Consider the following 25,921-nt stretch of genomic DNA (forward strand, 5'->3'; position numbering starts at 1 on the left):
AAAGGGATGCTGGGAATTATTTACTTCTTAACCTGAATAGTGGTTACAGAGTTGTGATCACTTTGAGATAGTTCACTGAGCTATATACCTAGAATTGAAATATTTTTTTAGCATGAATTTTGACAGATTGCCCTGAAAAATTTGCTTTTAAACATAGAGGACACTTTCTCTAAAGTCAAACATTTAACATGGGAAAAAAAAGTCTTTGTAAAGAGATTTCAGATTTACATTTCTCTTTATTATTTTTAGTAATTTTATGAAATTAGAGACCATTAGTTTCTATTGTGGAAACATTTTCAAGTTATTGTAATCACCAAAACATGCTTACAAAGAAATAGCTGTGGGGGTGGAGGGGATTATGCTGTAGACACAAATTAAGGCAATGTTAAGGATTATTTTTTTGGAATAGACATCAGAGTTCCTTTTAAATTCTCAGGTACTTTTAAGGCCAATTATTCTATGGTAACTTCTTCAATTATTCTTACTACCTTCTCAAAAAATGTAGACTTGTTTAAAAAAACAAAAACAAGATTCTAGCTCTTTCCATCTTTAAACTATATTTCTAGCACGGTACAATGAAATATTCATTTTTATTCTTTCTTTAATAGTGACTAAAGCAATATGTAATGTTCTTTAAACATGGTTTTATATTTTCTGAGAAAGTAACAAAAGAAACAGAATTACTCTTATTTTAACACTGTCAATAAGAGCTGTGTCCCATAAAAGGAAAATTCTATAACATGAAAGCCTAATGATTTTCTACCCATTTTTTTTTCGAAATAGGAAACTGACATTATACCAATTTAGTAAAAAGTTAAAATTTTGTTTTTTAGTTTCTGACAAAACTAAGACTTCAAACTGTATTTCACAAATGTACAGCTGTTTTCTGTAGGATTGTTTAATTACTCATTTATGCATTCCTTCACTCAACACAATATTTACTGAGTGATCTAAGTGCTGGGAATTAAGTGAATAAGACAGTCTTTGCCTTCCATGATACAAAGACTATGTACATACGCCCACATGACTCTATAATGTGGATTGTGACAAGTGCTATGAAGAAAAGAAAATAAAGGGAAAGAGAGCGAAGGGAAGAGGGAGTGGAGTAGGAAGTTGGCTGGTTTATATAGGGTTGTGGAAAGAGGCCTGTCTGAGAAGCAGACATTTTAGTAGGTATTTGAATGCAGGAAGAGAGAATCATGGAAGAACACGGAGGCAAGAATGAGCTAGGCATATTTGAGGCATAGAAGAAAGCATATTAAACGCAGCATAATTTTATTTTACACAGCACCGTATCCTATTTCTTGACACTCATATCCCAAATAACTACAAAGATTTAAAAAAAACCCACTAAACTCCTACCTGGTCGAATTGTACTATCTCTTCCAAAAAGATGAAGACGTCTTCTACCAAGGCAAAAATGTTCAATTATATGAAATATTTCTACAGGTTTTTCTATATTGCCAATTTCTGGCTCTTCTGTGATAATTAAGTCAATGTCAACATTAGCATGAATGAAGTCCCCGTCTGTACTACGTTTAACAGTTCCTTTGATCCCCATAAGGCAGTGTTCCTAAATAACAATAAGAACAGAACAATTAATGTCTTTTCATCAACTTATAATTCATAACATTTTATATTTCTGATGCCCCAATTCCAAATAATTCATTTCTCTGAATCTTTGTGATACAGTTCTATGGGCAAAAAAAAAAAAAAAACAAAAACAGAATAGGAAAGTCTGGATCTGTGGATATGGAAGTCTGCCAAGGAACGTGTAGTCATCTCCTCTGCAGCATTTGTTAAAAATTAGTTTTCACCAGTTGTGAAAAGATGGCTTTTGACCTCAAATCTTCAAATGATGCTATACTGGACCATATATGACCCAAGATCAAAACAATAGGGAAGGCATATGTCCTTTTATACTTACAGGGAAACATCGATACAGACTTAAAATACTCAAGAAAACATTAAAATCGAACCATTTTCTTTTCTTTTCGACCTTCCCTATTAAATCTGGCTATGGGGAGTGGAGGAGGGTGGGTTAAATAAATTTAACTGCCATGATTCAATAGTGGTAATGGTGGGTTAGTTTCCCTACAAAAGAATTTTCTAGTCCAAGACTTAAGAAAGATCTTCCCACCAGTGGTTCCTAAAGAGGGAGAGACCAAAGAACACAAACTGTTAATGCCAGATGCTAGCAGGTTGAATCGTATGAAGTAGAGGTTCTCCAGGATTCTGATGCAGGTTCTCAGGGTTTTTATATGGGAAAAAGGAAAAGGGAAAAAAGGAAAGTACTATGCTTCCTAGCTGGCCAACTATGAGTCTCTTTTTCCTGGGCCTTGACAAAGGGAAATATTTGGGGAGCCAGGGTGCCGAAAACTCTTATCTGACTTAGAATTCCAGAAATTTAGGACATGCAGGAATATATTCTTGTCTTTAGCACAGTGGAGGGTGATATAATATAGTGAATAAAACACTTTAAATTTCAGATATATTCTTGTATTGTTCAATGCCATTTTTACAAGTTTAAGAAAAGGACCTTTCCACTCAAATTAATTAAGCAGTATACAGTGAGCTGAAAAAGCCTGAGAGAAAATGAAAATAACGAAAACAAAGCAGTAAAGCCCATACCTTTGTTCTCTGAAAGACAGCCTTTGGATCTAAAGTCTTAGTCTTCCCAGGATTGTTTTTATTGGTTTTAATCCAACAAATATCTTCACATCTTCTGTAGCCCCACTTGCGTAAACACTAGAAATGAAAGTTTTTTAAAAAACCTTAACTTAATAATCAAATAGCATTAAAAAACTTTCCTAAAGATTTGAGACATTAAATTCCAAAGGGGCATGGTAATTTTGTTTTACTGCAGAAGTAAAGGAAAGGCAGTCTTTAAATACATAACCATGTTACAGAGTACATATATACTTTTTGGATATTAAAGAATAAAATATGATATATAATATTAAATACCAAGACATGAAAAGAATTAAATAATTTCTCAATTCTTTAATACTATCTTCTCTTGCCATCAACAGAAGCTGAGTTTTACTCATAAACACTCAGCTTCTCTATAATTACAAGATAATCTAAAAAATAATTTGATTTCGGTCACCCTAATTTTCCACCATCTGTTGAAAATTTTATAACTGATAACTTTTCAGAGGGGAGTATGCTATAAACCTCTATTTCTATATTTAATACAAAGAACTTCAAAAAATTCAAAGATTATTAAAATTGTTAAGCAGATCTCTTTATGGGGCATCTTTATATAATCTAAAAAATAAAGAGATTTGAATCTTAGTGTCCTAGTATCTGTTATGTATGAACATATAACACATACTAACCTAACGCTTTCCTCAAAGTGGTATTTTTGATGACCTAATATATGTAGATACTGGCTAGCTGCTGGGATTAAAGAAATAAACCATAGTCCTTATTCTCTGTTGACTTAAGGGTAAGTGGGGGGAATAAGTAAACTGTGTAGTAGAGTATTGCTGGTGCTATGATCAAGTACATTTAAAATATATTGAGTATAGAATACACTCACTTTTCAGGAATGCTTTAATTGTGTAAAGTGAGATACACCTCAAAATGAAACTTCAGATTTTTATTTTAAATCTCAAAGATCAAAATCAATCTGTTACCAAATAGTTATTTCATACTGGGTGTTCATTAAACGCCACAAGGGTAGAAACCCTACATGCTCTAATCCACTAATTTACCAAAAGTTCATGACAATTTCTCATGCTGAATTATTTTTATAATTATTTTTGGCCAAAACCTGCTTTCACCAATATGCTAAACTGTTGCAACCAATAATATAAAACCTCCTCCTAAACACCTTCAACTTAATTTGGGGGGTGGAAGAAAATGCCAAGGCCAGATATTGGAGCTAAAAAAGGTAACTACCAATGCCTGTAAAAAACAGCATTTTTCTATTTCCTGAGCTTTCGCATAGTATGTTGGGGAGCTGCCACTGAAAGAATGGAGATACCCAACCCGAGTATAGTTGTACTCTTGCCTTGGGGTTAATAAATGACAGAAGCAATGATGTTACCCAACAGTCTCAAACTTGTGATTTATACATAGACTATAGAGTGATTATAGATTTTTAAAGAACTTGGGCATAAATTTATCTCAATATAATTCTACTTTAGTATCTCAAATAATCCTACTTAAATTCTTTACCTATTAAAAGGACACTTCTCCAAATTAGCATGATTAAATGACATCATTTCTTGTGTAACATGTAAGATGTTCTGAAAATGGAAACTACCATTCAAACAGGTGAGAAAATGGAGACTCATAAGACTAAATACCTTCCTACCCAAAGTCTCAGTCAGATAGCAGCAGAATTTAAACCAAAATAGAAGATGTCTGACAACTAGGCACAACACTCCCTTTATTCTCAAATAAAACAGCATATATTATTTTGTTTCCATTTAGAAATCCAAAATACTATCATCAAAAACAAAAAAGAGAAAATCTCTGAAATAAATTAAATATAAGGTACTTAAAAAAATAAATTGACATAATTCTTTCTTGCTGTCATTTATTCACTCAAACTAAAATGTATTCCAGATGCTCTATCACTTTCACAATTTGACTTGACTTACTTTTGTAGTTAAGGAGTCAATGCTATTTAGAAAAACTTTTAGCTACTTTTAGTAAATGACACTTAAAGAGCTCATTCGAGCTGCAATTTGGAGTTTCAAATCTCTAAAGTATTCTCTTCCTTAAGTTATAATAAATCATATTTTGAAAGAGCTACATTCATCTCGAGTATGAACTGACTTAGGAGTATTGCCCTTCCTACATTCTTTTCTGAACTTTGTTTATCTTTGGATTCTTCAGAACTACTAGAGAAATAAAGGACAAAATAACATTAATCTTCAAAATTTAAGCTACATATTGTCTTACATTTTTTTCTTATGAATTTAAAAATCCACTGTCAAAAACCACCATCTTACCACTCTTCCAAGGTCTAATCCTTCTCCGGAACCACACCAAAGGAAAATAAATGATCGAGGTGCTGCAATCTCATCAATTTCTAACTTCATAATCTATAAGAAATCAAAATAGCATCATACAAAACTATTCTGTTTCCCATTTATCATAAATCCAAAAGAATGTTTATTGTGATTTATTAGTACCCTCAAGAAGTATTCTTTAAATGTACTCATTTTAATTTGGAAAGAACAATGGAAAACAAATTTTATCCTTAAAATTTCTTGATTCTAGCATTGTTTTCTGATTCCATATATAAATAACACACACACTTGCATGCATACTACAACAAGCTTATAGGAAAATATATTTATAGAATTAGGGAATTTTGTAAGATGCAGCTTGAGAGATAATCTAGAGCAAGTCTTTCTTTTACAGAAAAGAGAGACTGATATGAAAAGAGGTTAAAGGACCCCATATTTAGGGACAAAATTAAAATGAACTATAACACTGTTTGGGAAGACTATGACTCAAGTATCTGTTGAACAGCTCTAAATAAGTTAATATACATAATTAAAATATATGACTAAGTCTGAAAAAACAAAAATCTATAACCTTTCATTTTGTTTGATTTATATGAATTGAGTATGTCATATTTTTTAAAAAGTTCTTAATTAAATTTCTAAATTTTGGAAACACATATTCTTCTAAATGACTATAGAAGCAGTCATTTTATGACTTTGGTAGTTTTTTTGTTTGTTTGAATTTAGCTTTCTTTAAGCATCAAGAAATTTCAGAAACCATGGTGCAGCAAAACTTGGGGCTCTAAGACCAGAGAAAACTTTTTCAATACAATGGCCAAAGCTGAAGTTCAGTAAAATTAAACTGAAGTCAAGAATATGCCTATTAAATAGAATTTCTTTATTTCAAAAACACTAGTAGTTTGTCATATATAATTGAAGCTCTTATACTTTTACTGACCAAACTTCACAAACACATTGGCTATCGAAAATAAAGTTCAACCTAACTACTGGTAAGAGACTCATTTTTAAAAAATTTCTTTCCTTTCGGCCAAACTGATACCATATTTGTACACTGAGATGACCTTTTAACAATAACCACAGAACACATTTATAATCAAGGGAGGGGGAAAAGTACCATAAAAATGTAAGAAATAAAAGTGCCAGGGATATTGAAACCAATAGGAAAAGCTTCATGAAGGATGAAGAACTGAGATAAATCTTTAAAAATAACTGTTATTATTAAGAATAGTATCATTAACTCAGAAAAGGACATATAAAGACTCAAAGCAGTTTCCAATAAAACACTAGTCCTATAGTTCCAATCCTTTCTTTTCTCTCTTTTGTACACGACATCCCTAAATATTCTCTCCCTGAAATTCCCTATGCCCTTGGCTTTCTTGACATTTATACCGATTCTCCTACCTCTGTGACCCTTCTTTATTATATCTCTTTTATACTTGCCCCTTAAATGTAAACGTATTCTGAAGCTAAAGCCTCAGTTCATTCTTTAATCTTAATTGAGACATTATCCCAAGACAAGCATCTATTCTTACAGGTTTAATGTGCTCATCACTCCAAAATCTACATTTCAAGATCAGATCTGTCTGTCCTTAGAGCTTCATAGTCCTATTACCTCCTCCACTTGAATGTCTCACACACACCTCAAAATCAACCTGTTTAACATTACCTAATCGTTCTAACCCTACAACTATTCTTGTATTTGCTCTCTCAGTTGGTGATAACTATATCCACTTATCCCGAGATAGAAACCTTTAAGTCATCCTCACCTCCTCCTCTCATCTCAATCATGAATTCTTAAATATGTATCTCCTACACATTCCTTTTTTATTACCTTCTTTCTAGTCCTTTTACCAGCTCCTGAATTCAGGGTTCCTTTATCTCATAACTAGGTTACTGCAATAGACTTCTAACTGCTCTCCTTTCTCCAAGCTTCTTTTCCTCCAACTCAGCCTCCATGTAGCAATCTGACCATTTTTATTAAAAGTTTACTTTGAGTAAACTGTAAAAGTATTTCAAAGGCTCCTTAATGGCTTCAAAATCAAGATCCAAGCTCCTAAGAAGGTATCAGGCCAAGAAAGTCACAATCTATGCTCAAATACCAACTGGCATACAGAACGCCCTCCCCAGTACATCAGAGATTGTGTTTTGCTTCCATCTCTTTGCTTTTGCTATTATTTATGTTGGAATCTCCTTCCAACACCCTTCATCTGGTCAATTCCAACCAACATAAAGGATGAGTTTATATTCTTCCTGTGTCCCACCTCCCTAGGCTTGGTCATTTGTTCTCACTGCATCTTATGCATTACTCTATTATCAAACTAACAAAATTATAACATAATTATCTGTTAGGTCAATGCTCATCCTATCAATTTGTGTGCACCTTAAAGCCAAGTATTAAGTCTTATTCATCTTTGAATCTCTGGCACCTAGCACAATGTGTAGTACAGAGTGGGTGCTCAACAAATATTTCTCATTTTTGTAATTGAGCAGTAAAAATGTAAAGTAGCCAACTGAAGTATCAGCTTGCTTAATTTTATTTGAGAAAAGAAAATTTTTCACATTAATTACATTATACTGAAATTAAGTGTGTATATATCCTTTTTATCCACTATAAGCTCCTTGAAGGGTAGGGATGATGTTTTATTTATCTTTATATTCCAGTGTTTAAAAAGCCTAACCAGATACAAGATGAGTTATTGTTCTGTTTTTAGACTTTTCTAGCTACATAGTCAAGGACTCGAAGACTGGGACTATGAGTCTTTTATAACCTCTTCACTTACTACATGCTCAATTTTTGCCTAAAAAAAAAAAAGAGAATCAGCCTAAAGATAGGGTAATATTTGTCAGTTTACCTTGGACTTCCAGCCAATATATAATATAAATCTTTATTTATTATCCTTATATAGTAGGGATGGTATTTTTAATATCACTTTCTGATCAAATAAACACATCATCAATTTTAAAATAAGTAATTCATTACAATAAAGGAAGTTCTTCATACATCATCCCAAGTCCAGCATTTTTCATTAGCAGTAATACCAGTCTCTCGGTAATATTCTTCTAAAGGAGGTTCCAGAAGAATCACATCAAATTTGGGTGTTAATTCTCTGATGTCAAAAGCTTCTATATCTGCTTGTAAGTACCTATTTGAATAAAGTATAAAAAAATGAGTAAGAGATTTTCAAATACCTTACAGATGGTAAGAAAAAAAATTTCTTAGATATTAAGTACTATCGACAAAATAATCATGAGCTAATTACTAAATATCTTTTAATAGAGGGGTATCTTTCTTTAGTAAAGAACAGATAGTAAACCATTCACTAGTGCGCTTCCCTAGGGAATGGATATAATTATCCTATGTGGTAAAATCATATTCCCCTTGTACTTATATAATATATACTTCTTCACTTTTACATTGAAATTTCACATTTATATGTTCAAAAGTCTCTGAACATTTTTTACCTTCAGAAATTTCTAATAAATATTAGTTTTTTTCTCAACTGTTTAGGTTCAGTTAGAAAAACTATTTCTCTGTAAGTTTTTTAATTCTCCCTCTAAAAAAAGTTCCTAGACATGGATGTGATTGTAGTTTGTTCATAATCCTATAATCATTATCTTAATAGTCCTCTCTCAAGCTACCTAGTATAAATTACCACTAGCCTTTACTGAAAGACTATTACTACAATAGTATTAAAGTATTTTAAATCTAAAATAGCATTTTAAAATACAATGAATATCAGAGCCTGCTCAGATTTTTTCCCACACAGGCTTCTTTCTGGTTCTTCTAATTACTAACAAGATTCATTATATAAAATTGTTAATTGTACAAAACATTCAAAATCAGCTAAACATAGAATAGACTCTCTGATTTCAGGAACCTCATACTCAGATCTGAAGAAAAAACTCATTCTATTTACCAAAGGTTAAAATGGATTATTATTCCAAAGTGTTAAAAATAGCTATTTCCAGATACTGAGGTAAAATTAACTTTTATTTTGTTCTTTTCCTTCATCTAAACTTTCTAAACTTTCTATAATAAACTTGTGAGAAGAAAAAATTTATATAAAGGCAATTTAAGCAAATTATCAAGAATACAACATATAATTTATTTTTTAAAGAAAAAAATATCTAAACACTTCAAGCAAATTATCTAGAAAACTGGAGAAAAAAATTAAATGAATGTACTCAGCCCTAGAGTTTTAAACTAATACATTTTACTATTAAGAAGAAATAAGAGTATGTTAATCTTTTAAGTTTTTTTTTAACAAAAGGTTATGGATAAACAACTGATATTAACCTGAGTTAGGAACAAAAATCTAAATGAATAAAAGCACTTACATAGGAGGGGTGTTAGACTTAGCTATTAACTCATCCTTAAGTCTGATGAGCTCCCTAAGTTTAGGGTATTCTTCAAATCTGTCAGCTAAACCTGAGGGGAAAAAAAGAGTAAATTCTAAATTTCAATACAAATTGAAGCTAGTATGAGTGAATTCAAAAGTTATTAGTCCTCTCAAGAAAACAAAACATAACAAAACAATATACACCACTTAAATCTCACTTCTTTTTTTTTTAAAGCAAATCTCATCTGATATATAGGAGGTATCTGGGATTGAACACAGGACCTTGTACACAGGAAGCATGTGTTCAACCACTGAGCTATATACACTCCCCTCACTTGTTTTTTGAACAGTTCATTTCAGTAGAGTATTTTTAAAAATTTCATATACACACTTTATATCTAATGACACTAACCCTACTTGCGGTAAAAACCAAGATGCTCTAAAGCTCCATTCAAGTCAATAAACCATTTAATTTTTCATATTTACTAAGTTAAACAATCTGCTCAGAGGATCAAGGTCAATCATTCTTTTCTCAGGAAAAAAACAAGTGCCAGTCTATGTGCCTTTTGCCTCCTTTTGTTTTAACTAAAAAGGCAACAACAAAAACAAAGAAACAAACTCTCCTCTAAAGACTTTGATGATTGTTGAGATTTCTTAGTAATTTCTTGCAGAGCAGAGAACTGAGTAATTTCTTCTCCCTAGTCTATGATTAGATAAAGTAAGAGCAAAAAAAGAGCAGAGATGAGAAAAATACTGATGAGTAAAAATTAATAGACTATGCCCAGAAACAATTCCAGTCAAATCAAGTTAGGAAGATAATGAGGCCCTGACAGTAGATTAGCGCTGACCTCACCTCAATCATGCTGATTCCTTATCTAATGTACTACCAACTCCAAGATAAGTCACTTTGTCTAAAAATATTTTCTAATGGTATCAATATCTTCAGTTTTAGAGATATCACATCTCAGTATTATTATAAACCAAACCTTCAATATATTTTCAGGCTTAGGAGCTTGAAAAAAGTCTACAAATCTTTAAATACAAGGGTATTTTAAAACAGAGACTCATTGCTCCCATGTCCTCAAATATTTTGGATCTTTGAAGCCTAGAAGAACTTCTAGATAGGGATGAGTAGGGCTATGCATAAAGATTTCTTAAAGCTCTTATTTGTTTTTATTCCCCACCCTATAGGAAGCATATTCATAGCAATTTAAATTATGTAAGCCTCCTAATTTAAAAACTAAATGTAAATATATTTAATAACTTTAATATCAAAATGTATAAATGACTTTCTAAAGGCTTCTCATTCCATGGTTATAAATTAAATTTAAAGTTAAAAAGTTTAAAGATTTTATTATAGTCAGGTTTTAATCACAGTAGAGTCAGCTCTCAATCATCTACAAAACAGATGGTACAATTTTTTCTCAATCTATAACAATTTTCTAAGTATATTTTCTTTGACTTGGGGAAGGAAATATGTTAAAAACAGAAAGATTTATATCAATGTTTGGTTATACAATTTATCCTAACTCTTTAAAATACATTTACATTTTTGTCACAAAAACATTAAAAAAAATATTGCTTACCAATGACAAGAGAAAAAAATAAATGCATTGAATTTCATCAAAATTTTAAAACTCTTGCACACCAAGTGATACCATCAAAAAAAAAAGGAAAGACAACCCATAGGATAGGAGAAAATATTTGTATATCATATGCCTGGTAAGGGACTTGTACCCAGAAAATATATAAAGAAATTTCACATCTTGGTAATTAAAAGACCAATAGACAATTAAAGAATAGGCAAAAGGCTTGGATATTTCTCCAAAGATACATAAATAAGCACATGAAAGGCTGCTCAATATCATTAGTTATTCAATATCATTAGTCTGAAATGGGTAAATCAAAGCGATAATGCGGGAATGGATGCAGTTCAATGGTTGAGCACCTTGGACCCCATGTACAAGGTCCTGGGTTTACAACCTGGTACGTCCTAAAAAAATAAACCAACCATTTCATAACCACTAAGATTGCCACAATCAAGAAGAAAGGCAATAAGAAATGGCAAGGATGTGAAGAAACTAGAACCTTATACACTGTTATGAATGAACAATGGTACAGTCACTTTGAAAAACAGGTGGACATTTCCTCAAAGAGTAAAAACAGAATTACCTTATATGACCCAGCAATTGTATTCCCAGGTATATACCCAGAAGAAATGAAAACCTGTGTCTATCACAAAAATGCGTACATGAGTATTCACTGTAGCACTGTTCATAATAGCCCAAAAGTGGGAACAACCCAAATGTCCATCAACAGATGAATGGATAAACAAAATGTGGTATGGTATATCCAACAGAATGGACTATTACTTGGCAATAAAAAGAAATGGAGTGCTGATACATGCTACGACATGGATGACCCTTGAAAACATTATGCTAAATGACCACATATATGACCACATTATGCTAAAAGACCACATATATGATTTCACTTAAATGAAATGCCCAGATAGGCAAATTTATAAAGACAGAGAGTAGATAAGGGCAGAGGAGAATGGATGTAAATGAGGGAAGGAAATGAGGACTAACTACTTATTTGGAGAGATTTTTTCCTTAGGAAAGAAGAAAATGTTAAAAAATTACATTGTGGCGGTGGCTGCACAACCCTGCAAATATATTTTTAAAAAAACATTGAATTGTGTATCATAAATGGGTAAACTCCACAATATACAAATTATACCTCAGTAAAGCTGTTAAAAAATGCAGGGATAGTAACAGGATCAAATTGGAAAAAAGAAAGGGCAAAGGGAAGAAAGGAAGAAAGAGAGAAGAGCAAGAGAGGGAAAGAAAGGGTAACACTGCTTGATGGAAAATGTACTGGAAGTGCTGAGAACAGAAAGGAGAACACAACCTAGGAAAATAATTTTGTCAGAGATAATCCACAAAATGGATGAATTACATGTATGTGATCAGAGTTAACTATAGCATATTCCCAACCAATCTGACATACCTACATCTCTGATGAAATTCTGAGGTCTATGTCCAGTGTCTACAAAATGTTGACAATAATCATTATGGGGATTTAAGCTCTGTGTCCCCTAAAGAAAAGTTAAAATTTAGTTAATGACATACACGTTGATGGAACATACACTAACTCTATATTTTGTTTTCTATTTCGAGGCTATACAAAAATATAAGGAGGTAACTAGGTAGGTAAATTTTAAGATTAGTATTATTTGAAAATACCATAGCCAAAGTGACAGGACCTGCAGACATTAATATACAACTATTTCACACCAAATAGCCAATATCAGAAGAATATTTCATCAGTAATTTTAAATGATCTCTATTTTATAGTAATTCCTTCATTACTGAAGGAAATCTTAAAAAACAAAAAACAAAAACAAAAACCCCCAAGTATTTAAATTATTTTCAGGCACAGAGCTTATATAGGAAGAGTTAAGATTTGAAAATTATTTATTTACCTTAAGAAAAGTACTAGAATCTTTGTAAATCTCTTCTTCATATGGCAAATTCTCTTCCTCCTGTTGCATTTCCAGCTCATCCTTGAAAAAGGAAGATCAAGTAGACATTTTATATACAGGGATTATTTCTCTAATTATGACACATTAAGACTCAGCATCAATATTTCCCTAGGATATAATAAATGTTTCAAATTACCATTGAAGTCTTTGCTTTCTCATCATTAGATCTAACTATTAATAGTTATTTTTATAATAAAATAAAAATTGTCTCTTCATTATCTTCAATAATAATTACCTGAAACGATTAATGTCTTGTTAAATGAATTGTCTAGAATTATATACTACAAATACTAAAATTCAATTCTAATCATGAAACAGATGACCATCAAAGGGGCAATTTTATTTAATTAGGTTGAACCATATGAAATTATTGTTACAGATTAAAAATATTAGGATATTGGCAATTTCATATGGTTCAACTTAATACAATTACAAACATATATTTTACAGATTAGCATGCCTTAAAATGCAAAACACAAAATGGTATTCATGAGATTAGGTAATTATAACATTGACCTTCCTAGAGATTTACTGGAACTATGTATTCTCTCCTCTAATAAACATAGTTATACAAGTAACTTGAAAATTGGTGATAGATTTTCCTTCCGTAATATTTTCTTTTCAACTAAATATTTCAGTCTGAAATTACAAGTATAGAAGTTGGGCTTTTCCTTGGGCCTCCTTCAGAAATGGTTCTACAGTGCTGTCTAGCTCAAAAGTTGTCAAAATATTTTAATTGTACCACTCAATATAGTTAACAAGGAATAATACAATTCAATAAAAGACAATGCAGCCTCTCAACATCTGAACCAATTACCCAAAGTTTCTGATACACTCACCTCTTCACTCTTCTTTAAGAATATTATTGCCTAGTGGTTAGTAGCATTGTATTATGTGCTTTACACACATAATCTAATTTAATCCACACAACTCTTTAGAATAAGGAAAATTTATATGAAAGTTTTAATATAACTGATAATGCACACACTACTGACAATCATGTTGCACATTCTAAAATTCAGCTTTTCCTCAAATTTGTTTTCCTGGATAAGAATCTACTACTGTAAAGATTTATTTTTTCTCAACCATAAAATTACCGCATTTTCTACTTGCCTTATATTCTTCCATTTTGTCTTCATCTGTCTCTCCTTCATCCAGATATTTACGTTTTGCATTTGGAGCAGTGGTATCATAGGAAGCCCTGAAAATTAGAACTAAAGTATCACATGCAAATATATTTTATGCAAAATATATATGTGCACCTATTAATATATTATAAAATAACAGGTTATAAAAACAGAACTAGAAAAATTTTTCTTGATTAAAGAGTATCTATTTACCCAGTTTATAAATCACTCAAAAAGTCATATAACCTGTTTAACTGATAATTCTATAGTTTATTTTTATGAGCAAGCAGTCAAATATCAAAATAAGCTGTTAAAAGGGATGCCCTCCAAAAGAACCTTTCATAATAAGTAATATCTTTTGAGTACACTGGTGTTCAAACTACCTAGAACACTACAAAATCCTGAAATGCTTTTTGAACTATCAAATGAATACTACTTTTAGGATAAAATATATTTCTTTTATAAAAATTGTTTAAATGTACTTATTAATGGTATGTATATAAGCTAACTCTTAGTTTAACACTCCGTTTTCTAATTGCTTTATAAATGCGAACTTACTATATTTAGGAAATAAAATCTTTCATAATTCATGAATTAACAATAAAAATCAGTATTTCTGGGAATGGATACAGGTCAATGGTTGAGCAACTGCTTCCCCTATATGAGGTTCAGGATTCAATCCCCTGTACCACAAAAATTTTTTTAAATTAAAAAAAATAAATGTTTTTGAAATCTTTATTTTGATGGTTTGTATAATAAAACATTTTACACCTAATGCTACTGTTCATTAAAACCATGGTTGTTCTGAAATATTAACATATCATCAGAAAAAAAAGTACTCCACTGACCTGCAGGTTTCTCTTGTTTCAGCAATTTCTCTCTGCTCATCTTTGCTGTTTAACACAGCACCAATGCTGTCTGCATTTTCAGCTCCCAACTGAGAAAAGGAAAAACCCAAAATTTAATCACAATGCAGCAGACAGCCTTTATAGGCATTTGCAGTAGTGTTTAAATAAAACAAGTATTAAAATAAATATCTGGGGAAGTGGATTTGGCTCAATTGATAGAGTGTCCACACACCACTTAAGAGGTCCAAGGTTCAAACCCAGGGTCTCCTGACCTGTGTGGTGAGCTGGTCCATGAGCAGTGCTGATGTGCCCAAGGAGTGCCATGCCATGCAGGGGTATCGCCCACATAGGGAAGCCCCACACTCAAGGAGTGCACCCCTCAAGGAGAGCCGCCCAGTGCGAAAAAAGTGCAGCCTGCCCAGAAGTGGTACCACACCACATGGAGCGCTGACACAGCAAGATGATGCAACAAAAAGAGACACAGATTCCCGGTGCTACTGACAAGAATGCAAGTGGACAAAGAAGAACACACAACGAATGGACACAGAGAGTAGACAATGGGGGGAAGGGGCAATAAATAAATAAATAAATAAATATCTGTAACTACTAGAGCAAGCAAATGGATTAATTAGCTTGTGAGACAAATTGGAAATCCCGTGGAACAAAACTATGTTAGTTTCAAAAGCTAGCAAAGCAGTTTATGTTTTCAGCTACAACTGAAATTAAGACACTTAACTTTAGCCAATTTCCTACTTTTAAAGTAAATAATAAAACAAAATTTAGTGGTGGTAGTAGCAATAACAAAAATAGCAGCTAACATATAGTGGCAGGCACTAGGTTAACTGCTTTGCATGAAACAGCTCACATAACAGTACCTTATTTATCCCACATTCTAATAAAAAGCCACTCAACTTTATTCAAGCTCAGTTTTTATAATGGTGATAGGCACAATACTGAATATTTCTAATACCTTAGAAATGTTAATGCAAGTATTTATTGGCAGTTGGGGAAATTTTGCAAAATACAACATTTGTAAACAAATTACTGTTTGAGGTTAGACTAGCTAAATAGTGGTACCAGTTCACGTAAAGCTTGAAAAGCCAGATCAAGAAGTATAGAAGGTAAAGGCAATGTAAGTCATGAGAAATCATTTAACATATTTAAGCACAGGAAGGACATGAGGAAATCTACATTAAATAGTCCATTTAGCTCAGGGAAGGGGAGAAGGCATTTTAAATTTTAAGAGAACAAGTAAATCACTTCCTTCAGGTTTCTCCAAAGGTAAATTTCTTCCAGTATATTGCCTGTCCCTAAAATTTCAAGTCCTCCATAAAAATCTTCCCAATTCCTACTCCCTTTAGTCAGCAGTCAACACACTAACCTTCTAACCTTCCTAAAATGTTCATGTCTTTTCGTGTCTCAGATGAGTACAATTTGTTTCCTCAAAGATTTCTTCCACGAACACTGTACATAAAATAAATAGCCCTCTTTCATTATTCTCTTTTTCACCTGCTTATTTCCTTAATCTCTTCATACACTTAATACTTCAATGGTTTTATCTTTTGCCTTTTTCCCATTTATATTGTTTAGTTCAGCTCTATCACAACTTCCAATTATTTTATCTGTATACTTCAATTATTTTATTAGTTTACTTTTGTTTACTTTCCCTCCACTAAATATAAACTAATTTAGTGGGGGAAAACCCTATCTTGATAATCTTTACAAGCTCAATGGCTAGTACAATGCCTGACTCATAGGAAATGCTCAGTAAATATGTGCTGAATGAATCCTAGACAAGGATACACTGTAGTATAAAAGAAACGCTTTAAATAAAAATTCTACTTATAGAATTGTCTTCTCATGTGCCTATACATCTTTTTAACTGTGGAATGAGTGGATCAAGTCAATAATAGATTTTCCATTTTGGCAGCACTACATAGATATTTAAATAACCAAGACAATTTTGGTATCTTTTTGAAAGCATGTACGATTTTTTTTTTAAACAAAGCTACTTTCAGGGCCAAGTTTGCTGAATAATAAAAAGCAAGTGTAAATTGCTGGTGGTAGCATCGGTTGTCACTCTCATGGCCCAAGCCAACTTAACTGCTTCCAATGTCTTCACCTACCAGACAAAAGCACATCAAGGAAATTGTACATATAAGTTGTGCTCTATTCTGATATTTCAGTAATCAATAAATGCATCTTAAAAAGCTTACTTTGTGCCAGAAACAATGTTGGGGGTTGGGTGAGATTAACCCAATAGAAGTTAAATGCAAAGACTTTCCACTCAAACTGTTTATAGTCTACATGACAATTAACACTATATAATATGGTTGGACAGTAACTACAATGAAAGTTCAAAAGAAGCAGGACCTAATCAGGGAGATCAGGATAGGTTTTGTCACTAAGTCCTGACCTTAGCTGGAGCACAGAGGTGAGATGGAATTCAAAAAGGAAGGAAGACAAGGATTAATTTTAAAAATATATCACAAAGTATATATACAAATCAAGTTTTGGAGAAGAATAAACTAGTCTTTCCTGTTCATAAAGACAAAAATGAGCCAAAGAAAGGCTGAAATAAATTAGTAGGTAGAAGTCTGTTATGAATTATATTGGGTATCTTTACGAAGGTGGAATGGTTCATATCCAACAAGAGGACAGGTTTTTCAGGAGGCAGCTATGTGTAATGGAAAGAGCACCGAAACGCCTAAGTTAAAATCCCATCTCACACACTTACCAGCTTTGTGGCCTTGGGCAAGTTACTTAAATTCTTTGAGCTTTATTTTCTTCATCTATAAAATGCAGACAACACGTAACTTATAGGATCAAGATAATGTAAAAAGCTTAGCAGAATCTGGTACATAATTAGAATGGACTTAATAGATGGCAGCCAATATTAAATTTTGTGCACTATATAATCTCTTTGAGGGTAGGGACTATATTGCTCATTGCTGAATTGCCAAGTCCTTTAAATCCATGGCACATAGTTAAAATACTCAACAAATAATTGTTGTATGAATGTATTTTGAGCTAAATCTTTTAGAAATTTGAATTCACAACAAAGAAGTAAAAATTGGTGGCAACATTTTGCAGGCAAAATGATTTTTTTAAAGTTGGGAAAGATTTAGAAAGGAAACCTGGTTTGCCTAAGATCATACTGTCAGAGGAACAAGAATAGATCTGATCCCAAATTCCCACATTTTTAACACTACACAATGTATCTTTTCATCAGTTCATAAGAGGATAGGTTTCAGGTTTCCCATAACTAAAATCAAGATTTATAACTGAGAAATACAAGCAAAGTGCCTCATTAAAGTCTATGAGCATCTCCTCCATGACTTTTACTTATCTGAACGGTAAAACGGATAACACAGGCTCTAATTTTGTCTGTGGTGTATAGCCTTTCGGTTTTCTGTACGTGTTTTCTACTCATCAGCAAGGGTTAACTTAGTCATACACAAGAAGCAGTTAGGCAGAGTGGTTTAGAGGACAAGCTTTGGAGGTACAAACCTGGGCTAATTTCCTGGTTGAGATCTGAGTGACCTGGGGCAAAATTACTTAACCTCTGGGGCCTCCGATTCACTACTTTGACAGTGAGGATAGTAACGTCATCTTTCTCAGGGGGTTGTTGTGACTGATGCAGAGTGTGTTGTAGATGATGATGATATGGTACACTGCACAGTGGACTGTAATATGCAAAATGCAGAATATACAGTTACGCTTAGGCTACTTCCAATGCAGTCTTTGGAGGAGATAATCCCAAAGAAAATAAACCCATGGGTTTACTGAAGCCAGTGCTGACTCCGAAGAAAGGCAAGTCACAGAAAATAATTTAAACAGCGAAGAGATATTTAAGGGATAATAAAAGTCACTTTTCCTTGCGTGAACTGTGGTAACTTATTTAGAAAGACCCCACGATCAAGCACCGTGCCACACACTTCGCGAGTATTCAGTTAGTGTTGCTGAAGACCAATCCTGGCACCAACATACCGACAGCGGCAGGAACTGGAAAAATTTCGAGACTCCGTGAAAAATGAGAGTAAAGAAGGGGAGAATCAGGAATGAGGGTCGCGAGACCAGGAAGGTCTGGACAGGGAAAAGCCAAGAACAGAGAAGGGTAATGGACTAGAGAAGACGGTGGCGCATGCGCATTCACGAACCCTCCCGGCATTGGCCACCCCGAGCGGCGGACCTGCTGCGCAAGGAGCTGTCGACGTAGCTTCTGCCGCTCCCGGATCTCCTGTAAGCGGCTGTCCATGTCCAACGGCTGTTTTCCACTACACCGAAAACTTCGCAAAGCGCAGATATGACCGCATTCGGTCTTCCGAGTTGGTGAGACGCTAGTTTCGCCAGGAGCTTCCGGCGGACGGTTATCCTTTAACCCTTCATTAATAAGGCTTCCGGCTCAGCTAAGATTGGCTCGGTACGGCGCGGAAGTCCCGCCTCCTTGGTGACGTCAGCGATTTGACGCCGCGTGGAAAGAGGCCGGATGAGATGAGAGGAGCTGCAGCGCGGGCTTGGTGGGTTCTGCGCTCCAGTGGTTGGAGTCTGAAAGCCGTGGATTGTGTAATTCCTTTTTTGCATTAATTCCTGATTTGCCGTTCTTCACTTTTAAAAAATTATCAAATATCTTTTGCTATCGAGCACGAACTCGAATCAGATTGCTTAGATTTGAACCCTGGTCTGTCACTACTGAGTGAAGTTGGCTGATTAACCACCTTCGTGCCCCTGTTTCTCGTTTTAGAAATGGGAGTCAGAATGCATACCTCAGAGGGTTGTGTAGGTTGAAAAAATGAACAGCGCACGACACAACGCTATGGGAATGTGTATTAGTAACATTTTTATATTACTTTTTCGTTCAGGCGGGGATAACCTCCGCATCTGCCCGTGCTCTTCCAAACCTCACTGGTACTTGAGAATTTTCCTATTTTACCGTAACTCATTTTATGAGATCTTCTCTTTAGGGAAGGGAGTAGGCTTGGTTAATCAGGATTGATGAGAGGCTGCAGACTGCCCTTTTCGTGCTCGTACTTTTTGTCTTAGACAAAATTAACCTTGGGATACCGAAATAAATAATCTACTGAATTTAGCCAGTTGGGGATGAGGTAAAAGCGATTCTCCTCTCTTCATCAGGAGGCAAGAAAGGCCAGTTTTTTTTCAAGTTATTACCGTAGTTATTCACTACATTTATCGTCTTATTCCAAACTCATAGTGGTGGAGGTGGGCCAGGGCATCGTATTGCCTCAATATTAATTGGAACATATGGCAATTAATTGCCAAAATTAGTGTCAGTCTTTATTCTTTGAGAACTAGGTGACTGAAGGTATGCCAAAAGGGACAAGACTATAACCTACTAATTATAATGTATTTTTCAAGAGCCAGCTCTGAAAGGCAGCTTCAAAAGAGGAGTTATAAAAACGTCTTGAGTAATGGCAACATTACTTGAAAAATGTATATATTTCCAAGGAGCCTCTCCTGTTTTCCTTCCAATTATTTAAGTTGAATACTGATTTGAACTATTTACCAATGAGTGGAAATAGGCATTTGTTTCATTCATTTTATATTGCAAGCATTGTGTAAGACCCTAAAGTCTATCAAAGACCAAATAAGCCAATTTACTCTATAGATTTTTTTTGTTTAGGAATTGTATGTGTGTATGTGTATTTTTTTTTTTTTTTTTTTTTGCGCTAATAAGATGCTGTGCAAGTTTTTGAGTCCTATACTTACCTAAATTCTGACCTGAGATGATCTTGAAACTGGGAGTGTGAAACCTACATTTCCAAGACTTCTTTGTCAGATGGCTTTGTATTAAGATTCTGCCAAGGGAGCACAAGCACCTTCAGAAGGTGGAAGATGGAAAAAGCTATTGTTAACTTCGCTTAATCTCTGCTTCTGGCATCACTGGGAATGGCTGTGTCCTTTACAAAGTGCCAGAAACTGCTGAAAAGAGCCCCTTCTTGGTGACCCTGCCTTCCTTTTTCCCACTGCATGGGGCATCCACAGCACATATATATATATATTATCTTTTTTTTTTTTTAAAGATACATGGATCATACAAAATGTTATGTTAAAAAATGTAAGAGGTTCCCATACACCCCACTCTCCACACCCCAACTTCTCACACATCCACTGCTTCTTTCATTAGTTGGTACATTCATTGCATTTGCTGAGTACCTTTTGGAGCATTGCTACACAGCATGGATTATAGCTTATGTTGTAGTTTATACTCTCTCCAAGTCCATTCAGTGGGTTACGGCGGGATGAACAATGTCCTGCATCTATCCCTGCAATATCATTCAGGAAAATTCCAAGTCCCAAAAATGCCATGTATCACACCTCTTCCTCCCTCTCCTTGCCCTGAGCAACTCCTATGGCCACCGTCCCCACATCAATGATACAATTTCTTCCATTGCTAGAGTCACAACGGTTCTTAGTGGAATATCAGGAAGTCCACTCCAATCTGTATTATATTTCTCCATATTGTGGACCCTGGGATGGCGATGTCTACTCTGTGTCTAAATCGAGATGGCGATTAGATCCTACATGGCTGATGGATGTGATTCTCCTGCTTGCAGTTGTAGACACTCTTGGTTCCCTGGTGTGGTGGTTGACCATTCTCACCTCCCCATCAGCTGACCTGGGTATATCCAACGAACAAGAGAGTAGGAGTTGCAACTCTCCTGAGGCTCAGGGCCCAGCTGGCACATGGACAGTCCAGAGATTCAAGTCTCCTGAGCATACCCAAACCCCAGTGCCAATCACAGGTTCAGGAAAAGTGACAGAAGAGGAATGTGTAGAGAGGTCACATCTGAGTCCAACTCCATCACAGTCAGGAGCACAAATTCCAAAGTAGGGCCCACTGGCATGGCAATGAACTCCAGAGCCATCTGTCATGACCATAGAACCTGTGGTTATGAACCTCAGGAGAACCAGTACCTGGAGTTGTATCTACTTTGACTGTCTCTGGGATCCTGCTGTGATGTGTGCAAGTGCAACCCCTATGATGATCTCTCAACTCATTTTGAACACTCTAAGCCATGTAAACTCATTTGTCTTTACCATTTCTCCCTTTTATCCAGGCCTTTTTCTAGTTGCATCACCAGCTAGTGATGGTAGTAATCCCTCAGCACCAGGGAGGCTCATCCCTGGGAGTCATGTCCCACATTGGGAGAAAGGTAGTGCATTTACATGCTGACTCTGACTTAGAGAGTGGCCACATTTGAGCAACACGGAGGCTCTCAGGAGGTAACTCTTAGGCACTATGTACCTCTAGGCCTAGTTGAAATTTCAAGCACACAGGCTCATAAGCATAGTCATCAGTATTATGGGCAAAATCTGTGATAAAGTGGAGGTAAGTTGTGCAGTGAAGGAATAAGATGGAGGCATAGGGATACTATTGGGTTGGGCTTTGCAGGCTTGAGGGGGCATAGGGTTGGGAGGATGTGTCAGATGATCCAAGGAATTGAGGGGAGGATTGGGGGTGAGCGAGAGAACATGGTAAATTGTCGGGTATGAGGTTGAAACTATAATGTTGAGAAAACTTTTTAGAAAATATAATAAGGAAGGGTTACTGGTTTATGGAGTTTGATGGGGGGGCGCATCTGGCACAGGGTGAAACTTAGGCAGACTTCTAGGGAGGGTGTGAGTGCTCATCATGTCATAGGGTATTATATCAGGGGGTGGAGACCCATACAATGAGCAGGAAGGGTTATGTCACCATACTGGGGAACTCTGATGTTCTCAAACAGAGGGGAGGGTGTCTCTTGAGAGCACGGGTGGCTCCCAAAGGTGGCGGACAGACTAGTGTGTCCAGCCCTCAGCATTGTTGCAAGTATCTCTGAACATTTTTCTTCAAAGAGTGAAGCTTGGTTGTCACTGTGGGCCCTGAGGGGAGGGGGTGAGAGGAATAAAATAGTTGGAAGAGGAGGTACTGGGGAGCAGTGGAAGTGTTCTGCATGATCCTCCAATAATGGATACAGGCCATGTTAAATATCACCAAAAATTTCTAAAGGTGTATAGTATAAAGTGTGAACCATAATGGAACCATGGTTAGTAGCTATGTTTCAATATCTATACATCAGTTGCTGCAAATGTAACATCCACATGTAAAATGATCGTTTTGAAAGGGGGAAGAGGTTTTGATGTTGAGTATATGGGAGTTCCTTATATTCTATATGTGACTTTACTGTGACCTAAAACTTTTTTGAAGACATTTAAAAAAAAAAAAAAGGATGTAGACATTGAGGAAGAAATGGAAGAGATTCCCTTGCCACTGTACATACAGTGCAACACCTATTACAGTGATGAAAGGCAAAATGTCAAAAAAATTTTATATTTTTCATTTTTTAATACCCCAATTTATTTTTTACTTTATTTTAGTTTTTCTAAGTTATTATATATTCTGTTTGTAATCTTTAAACCTATCATGACCATTTCCTTTTCCTATTAATTGAATTCAGCAATATATTAGACTTCATTTTTGAAGAAGTTTTAGATCACAGAGGGGTTCAACTATGACAGGGGAGGAGCACTGATGTGGGGTGTCATTGACGGGGGATGCATGGGTGGGAGGGATTTCTCCAGGGCATGCATATAGGGTATGTAGATATGTTCGGCTGTTCTTTGGGTATTGGCATAGGGGGTAGAGTTTCACAGGACAACTGAGGGAGTGCTGAGTTCCCATTCCAGGAAACTCTGTCTCATTCCCCAATGTAGCAGCAACAGTACCCCAAGTACAAGGGCAAAGACAAGTGAAGCACATCTTGATAATACCACCTTCTGCCCCAGTTCCACCAACTCTAGGGCTGGCAGATACTTCCTACAATTAGAAATAATTTGTTTTAATCTCTTCTTTCCCTTTTTTGCTCTTCTGGTCTTCACCACCTGTTTAGCCAATTCTCCATAATAAATGATGTCTGTTTAGAATACTTCGAATGATTCCTGTTTTCCTAACGGGATCCTGGACTTTCAAGGATGCAAATGTGTGCTATGATAAGGTATTTACAAAGCCATCAGAATCCAACAGTGTTGTGGCAGGGATTATTAAAATTTTCACAAAGAAAGGGATATAACTATGAAATCTGTCTTCTAATCATCGAATTTTAAAACACCAGGCCAATGGTTCTAAACTGTTGCTTCTAAACCATTGTTTTCCTCATCAGCACCGTACCGTACATGCCCATCAGGAATAACTTCTCATTATGGCAACATAATGGCCACTAGGTAGTAGGAGAGAGAAATTTTTGGAAAATCCCCACATATAATTCATATGCTTTGATGCACTTCTAGGGACTTCTAGGGACTAATTCTAGGAAATAATTAGAGATCCACATAACAATTTATGCTTGTCCACAAAAGCTACTTGAAAACAACTCCTACAACCTTGTTTCAAAATGTCTTTTGCACATATTCTTAGGATGCCTTCCAGAATCTCAAATTTAAAATATGGATAAAACCCAAATTCATCTTCTACCACCAACATTTAAAAAAAATCACTTCCTCTTTCCCATATTTGCCTTGCTTCTCTTAGGAAAAATCAAGTGTGTGTCTTTGGCCCCAGGTCCTTTCTGTCTATGGACCACCTTTTCAAGCTTCAATCTGTCTTCTTAATTAAATCCTTAGTGGAGAATGCTGATGCAGCAGAGGGAGAAATAGCACGTAAGAACATTGTGCAACTAAAGATTCAGGTAGTATGATTCTTCCACCACTTGCACCCTATGTTAAAAGTTGCAAAATTTACCCCATCTTTTTCCTCATGTTTCAGGCTGTGTGCTTTAAAGCAGGGGTTCTTAACCTTTTTTGTTCCACAGACCCCTTTGCCAGTCAGGTAAAATGAATGCTACTGTAATTTATTTATTGCATACATTTATAAGTGAAGGAAATGCTAGATTTCAGTTAGAGGTCAGAGAAAATAAAGTTAATACATTGATTTTTTTTTTCATTTCAAGTTCACAGACCCATGGATCCCTGGTTAAGAACCCTGGCTTTAAAATGATTTAAAAAACTTTGTGATTTAAGCATCTGTGGACTTTTCTGTTCTGTGAAGTTTGGGATAGCTTGACTTTAGTATACTAGAGCCACAGTGGTATCAAGGTAATTTCCCATGACATTTAGAAAAAAATTAGAAAAATAGGAACATAGAGTGTTATAGCACAAACTAAAGCAATATGAAGAGGGGGAAAACACCTGTCAGAAACCATATTCATTAATGAACTGAAATATCAAATAGGCAAGTAAAAGGCAATGGAAAATATAAAAGGAAGGAAAGGTGGTTGTTTTTTTTCCTAAATTGATTTATAAAAAAAGTAAGAAGAAAAAGGAAAGACTTGTGGCTTTTGACAATGTCCTGTAAATGTTTATTTCTAAGACCAAAATAACTGTTTCAAAGGTAAATACAATAAACAACAGATTAAGGGAAGTGCTTTTCCAACAAATAGACTAATCCCTGAATTTCTTTTATATAGCACTGCAATATTTTTAAAAGTTTGTTACATTTTTAAATCATTTAAGCCATTATGAAGAGAGGAAATTAAGAGATTTAAACATAATTATGAAGACGTGCATATATAATACTATTTTCAATAAAACTTTTTATTGTTTACATACAAGTCCTGGAACAATCCTTGTAAATTGACTAATTTAAAGAACACTTAAAATGCAACTATATTGAAGACTGGTGGTATGATTTAGTATAAGTAATAGCCCTTTGAAATAAAAGGTATCCCTTTTTAAATACCTTTTTATCTCTTTATAATTTATTTTCCTTAACAATTCACTGTGTCTCTGTATGTTATAGAAAATGTTGAGTTGAAAACCTATCAAGCTGAAGGCAAGGAGAGGGAAAAAGAGGTGTGATATGGGGGCATTTTGGAGACTTGGAATTGTCCTGAATGATATTGCAGGGACAGATGCAAGACATTATATACTTCTGCCATAACCCACTGAATGGACTGGGAGAGCGTGTAAACTATAATCCATGCTGTGTAGCAGTGCTCTAAAATGTATTCATCAAATGCAATGAATGTACCAAACTAAGGAAAGAAGTTGTTGATGTAGGAGGAGTGGGAGTTGT

At 34.8% G+C, this 25,921-nt stretch overlaps 1 protein-coding gene across 8 annotated transcripts in view; it reads right to left on the reverse strand.

Moving 5' to 3' along the window:
• METTL14 (methyltransferase 14, N6-adenosine-methyltransferase non-catalytic subunit) overlaps positions 1-23,073 on the reverse strand; it is a 30,886-nt gene extending 7,813 nt beyond the window's left edge. The window contains exons 1-12 of one of the 8 annotated variants that reach the window (XM_071214952.1): positions 19,043-19,252; positions 18,361-18,536; positions 17,588-17,642; positions 14,851-14,939; positions 13,989-14,076; positions 12,816-12,896; positions 12,341-12,428; positions 9,327-9,417; positions 7,990-8,131; positions 4,968-5,060; positions 2,632-2,748; positions 1,363-1,573 (exon numbers count right to left, since the gene is read on the reverse strand). In XM_071214952.1, the coding sequence (XP_071071053.1) occupies positions 1,363-1,573; positions 2,632-2,748; positions 4,968-5,060; positions 7,990-8,131; positions 9,327-9,417; positions 12,341-12,428; positions 12,816-12,896; positions 13,989-14,003 (838 nt within the window). In that variant the 5' untranslated portion in view covers positions 14,004-14,076; positions 14,851-14,939; positions 17,588-17,642; positions 18,361-18,536; positions 19,043-19,252. Of the gene's footprint in view, positions 1-1,362; positions 1,574-2,631; positions 2,749-4,967; positions 5,061-7,989; positions 8,132-9,326; positions 9,418-12,340; positions 12,429-12,815; positions 12,897-13,988; positions 14,090-14,850; positions 14,940-17,587; positions 17,643-18,360; positions 18,537-19,042 lie in introns of those variants that run through there. The other 7 variants (XM_071214953.1, XM_071214954.1, XM_058293460.2 and 4 more) reach the window with 7 other exon arrangements.
• Between the last annotated feature and the right edge of the window lie 2,848 nt (positions 23,074-25,921).

Source organism: Dasypus novemcinctus, chromosome 1, assembly GCF_030445035.2.
Source record: "Dasypus novemcinctus isolate mDasNov1 chromosome 1, mDasNov1.1.hap2, whole genome shotgun sequence".
In the NCBI taxonomy this organism is placed as follows: Eukaryota; Metazoa; Chordata; class Mammalia; order Cingulata; family Dasypodidae; genus Dasypus; species Dasypus novemcinctus.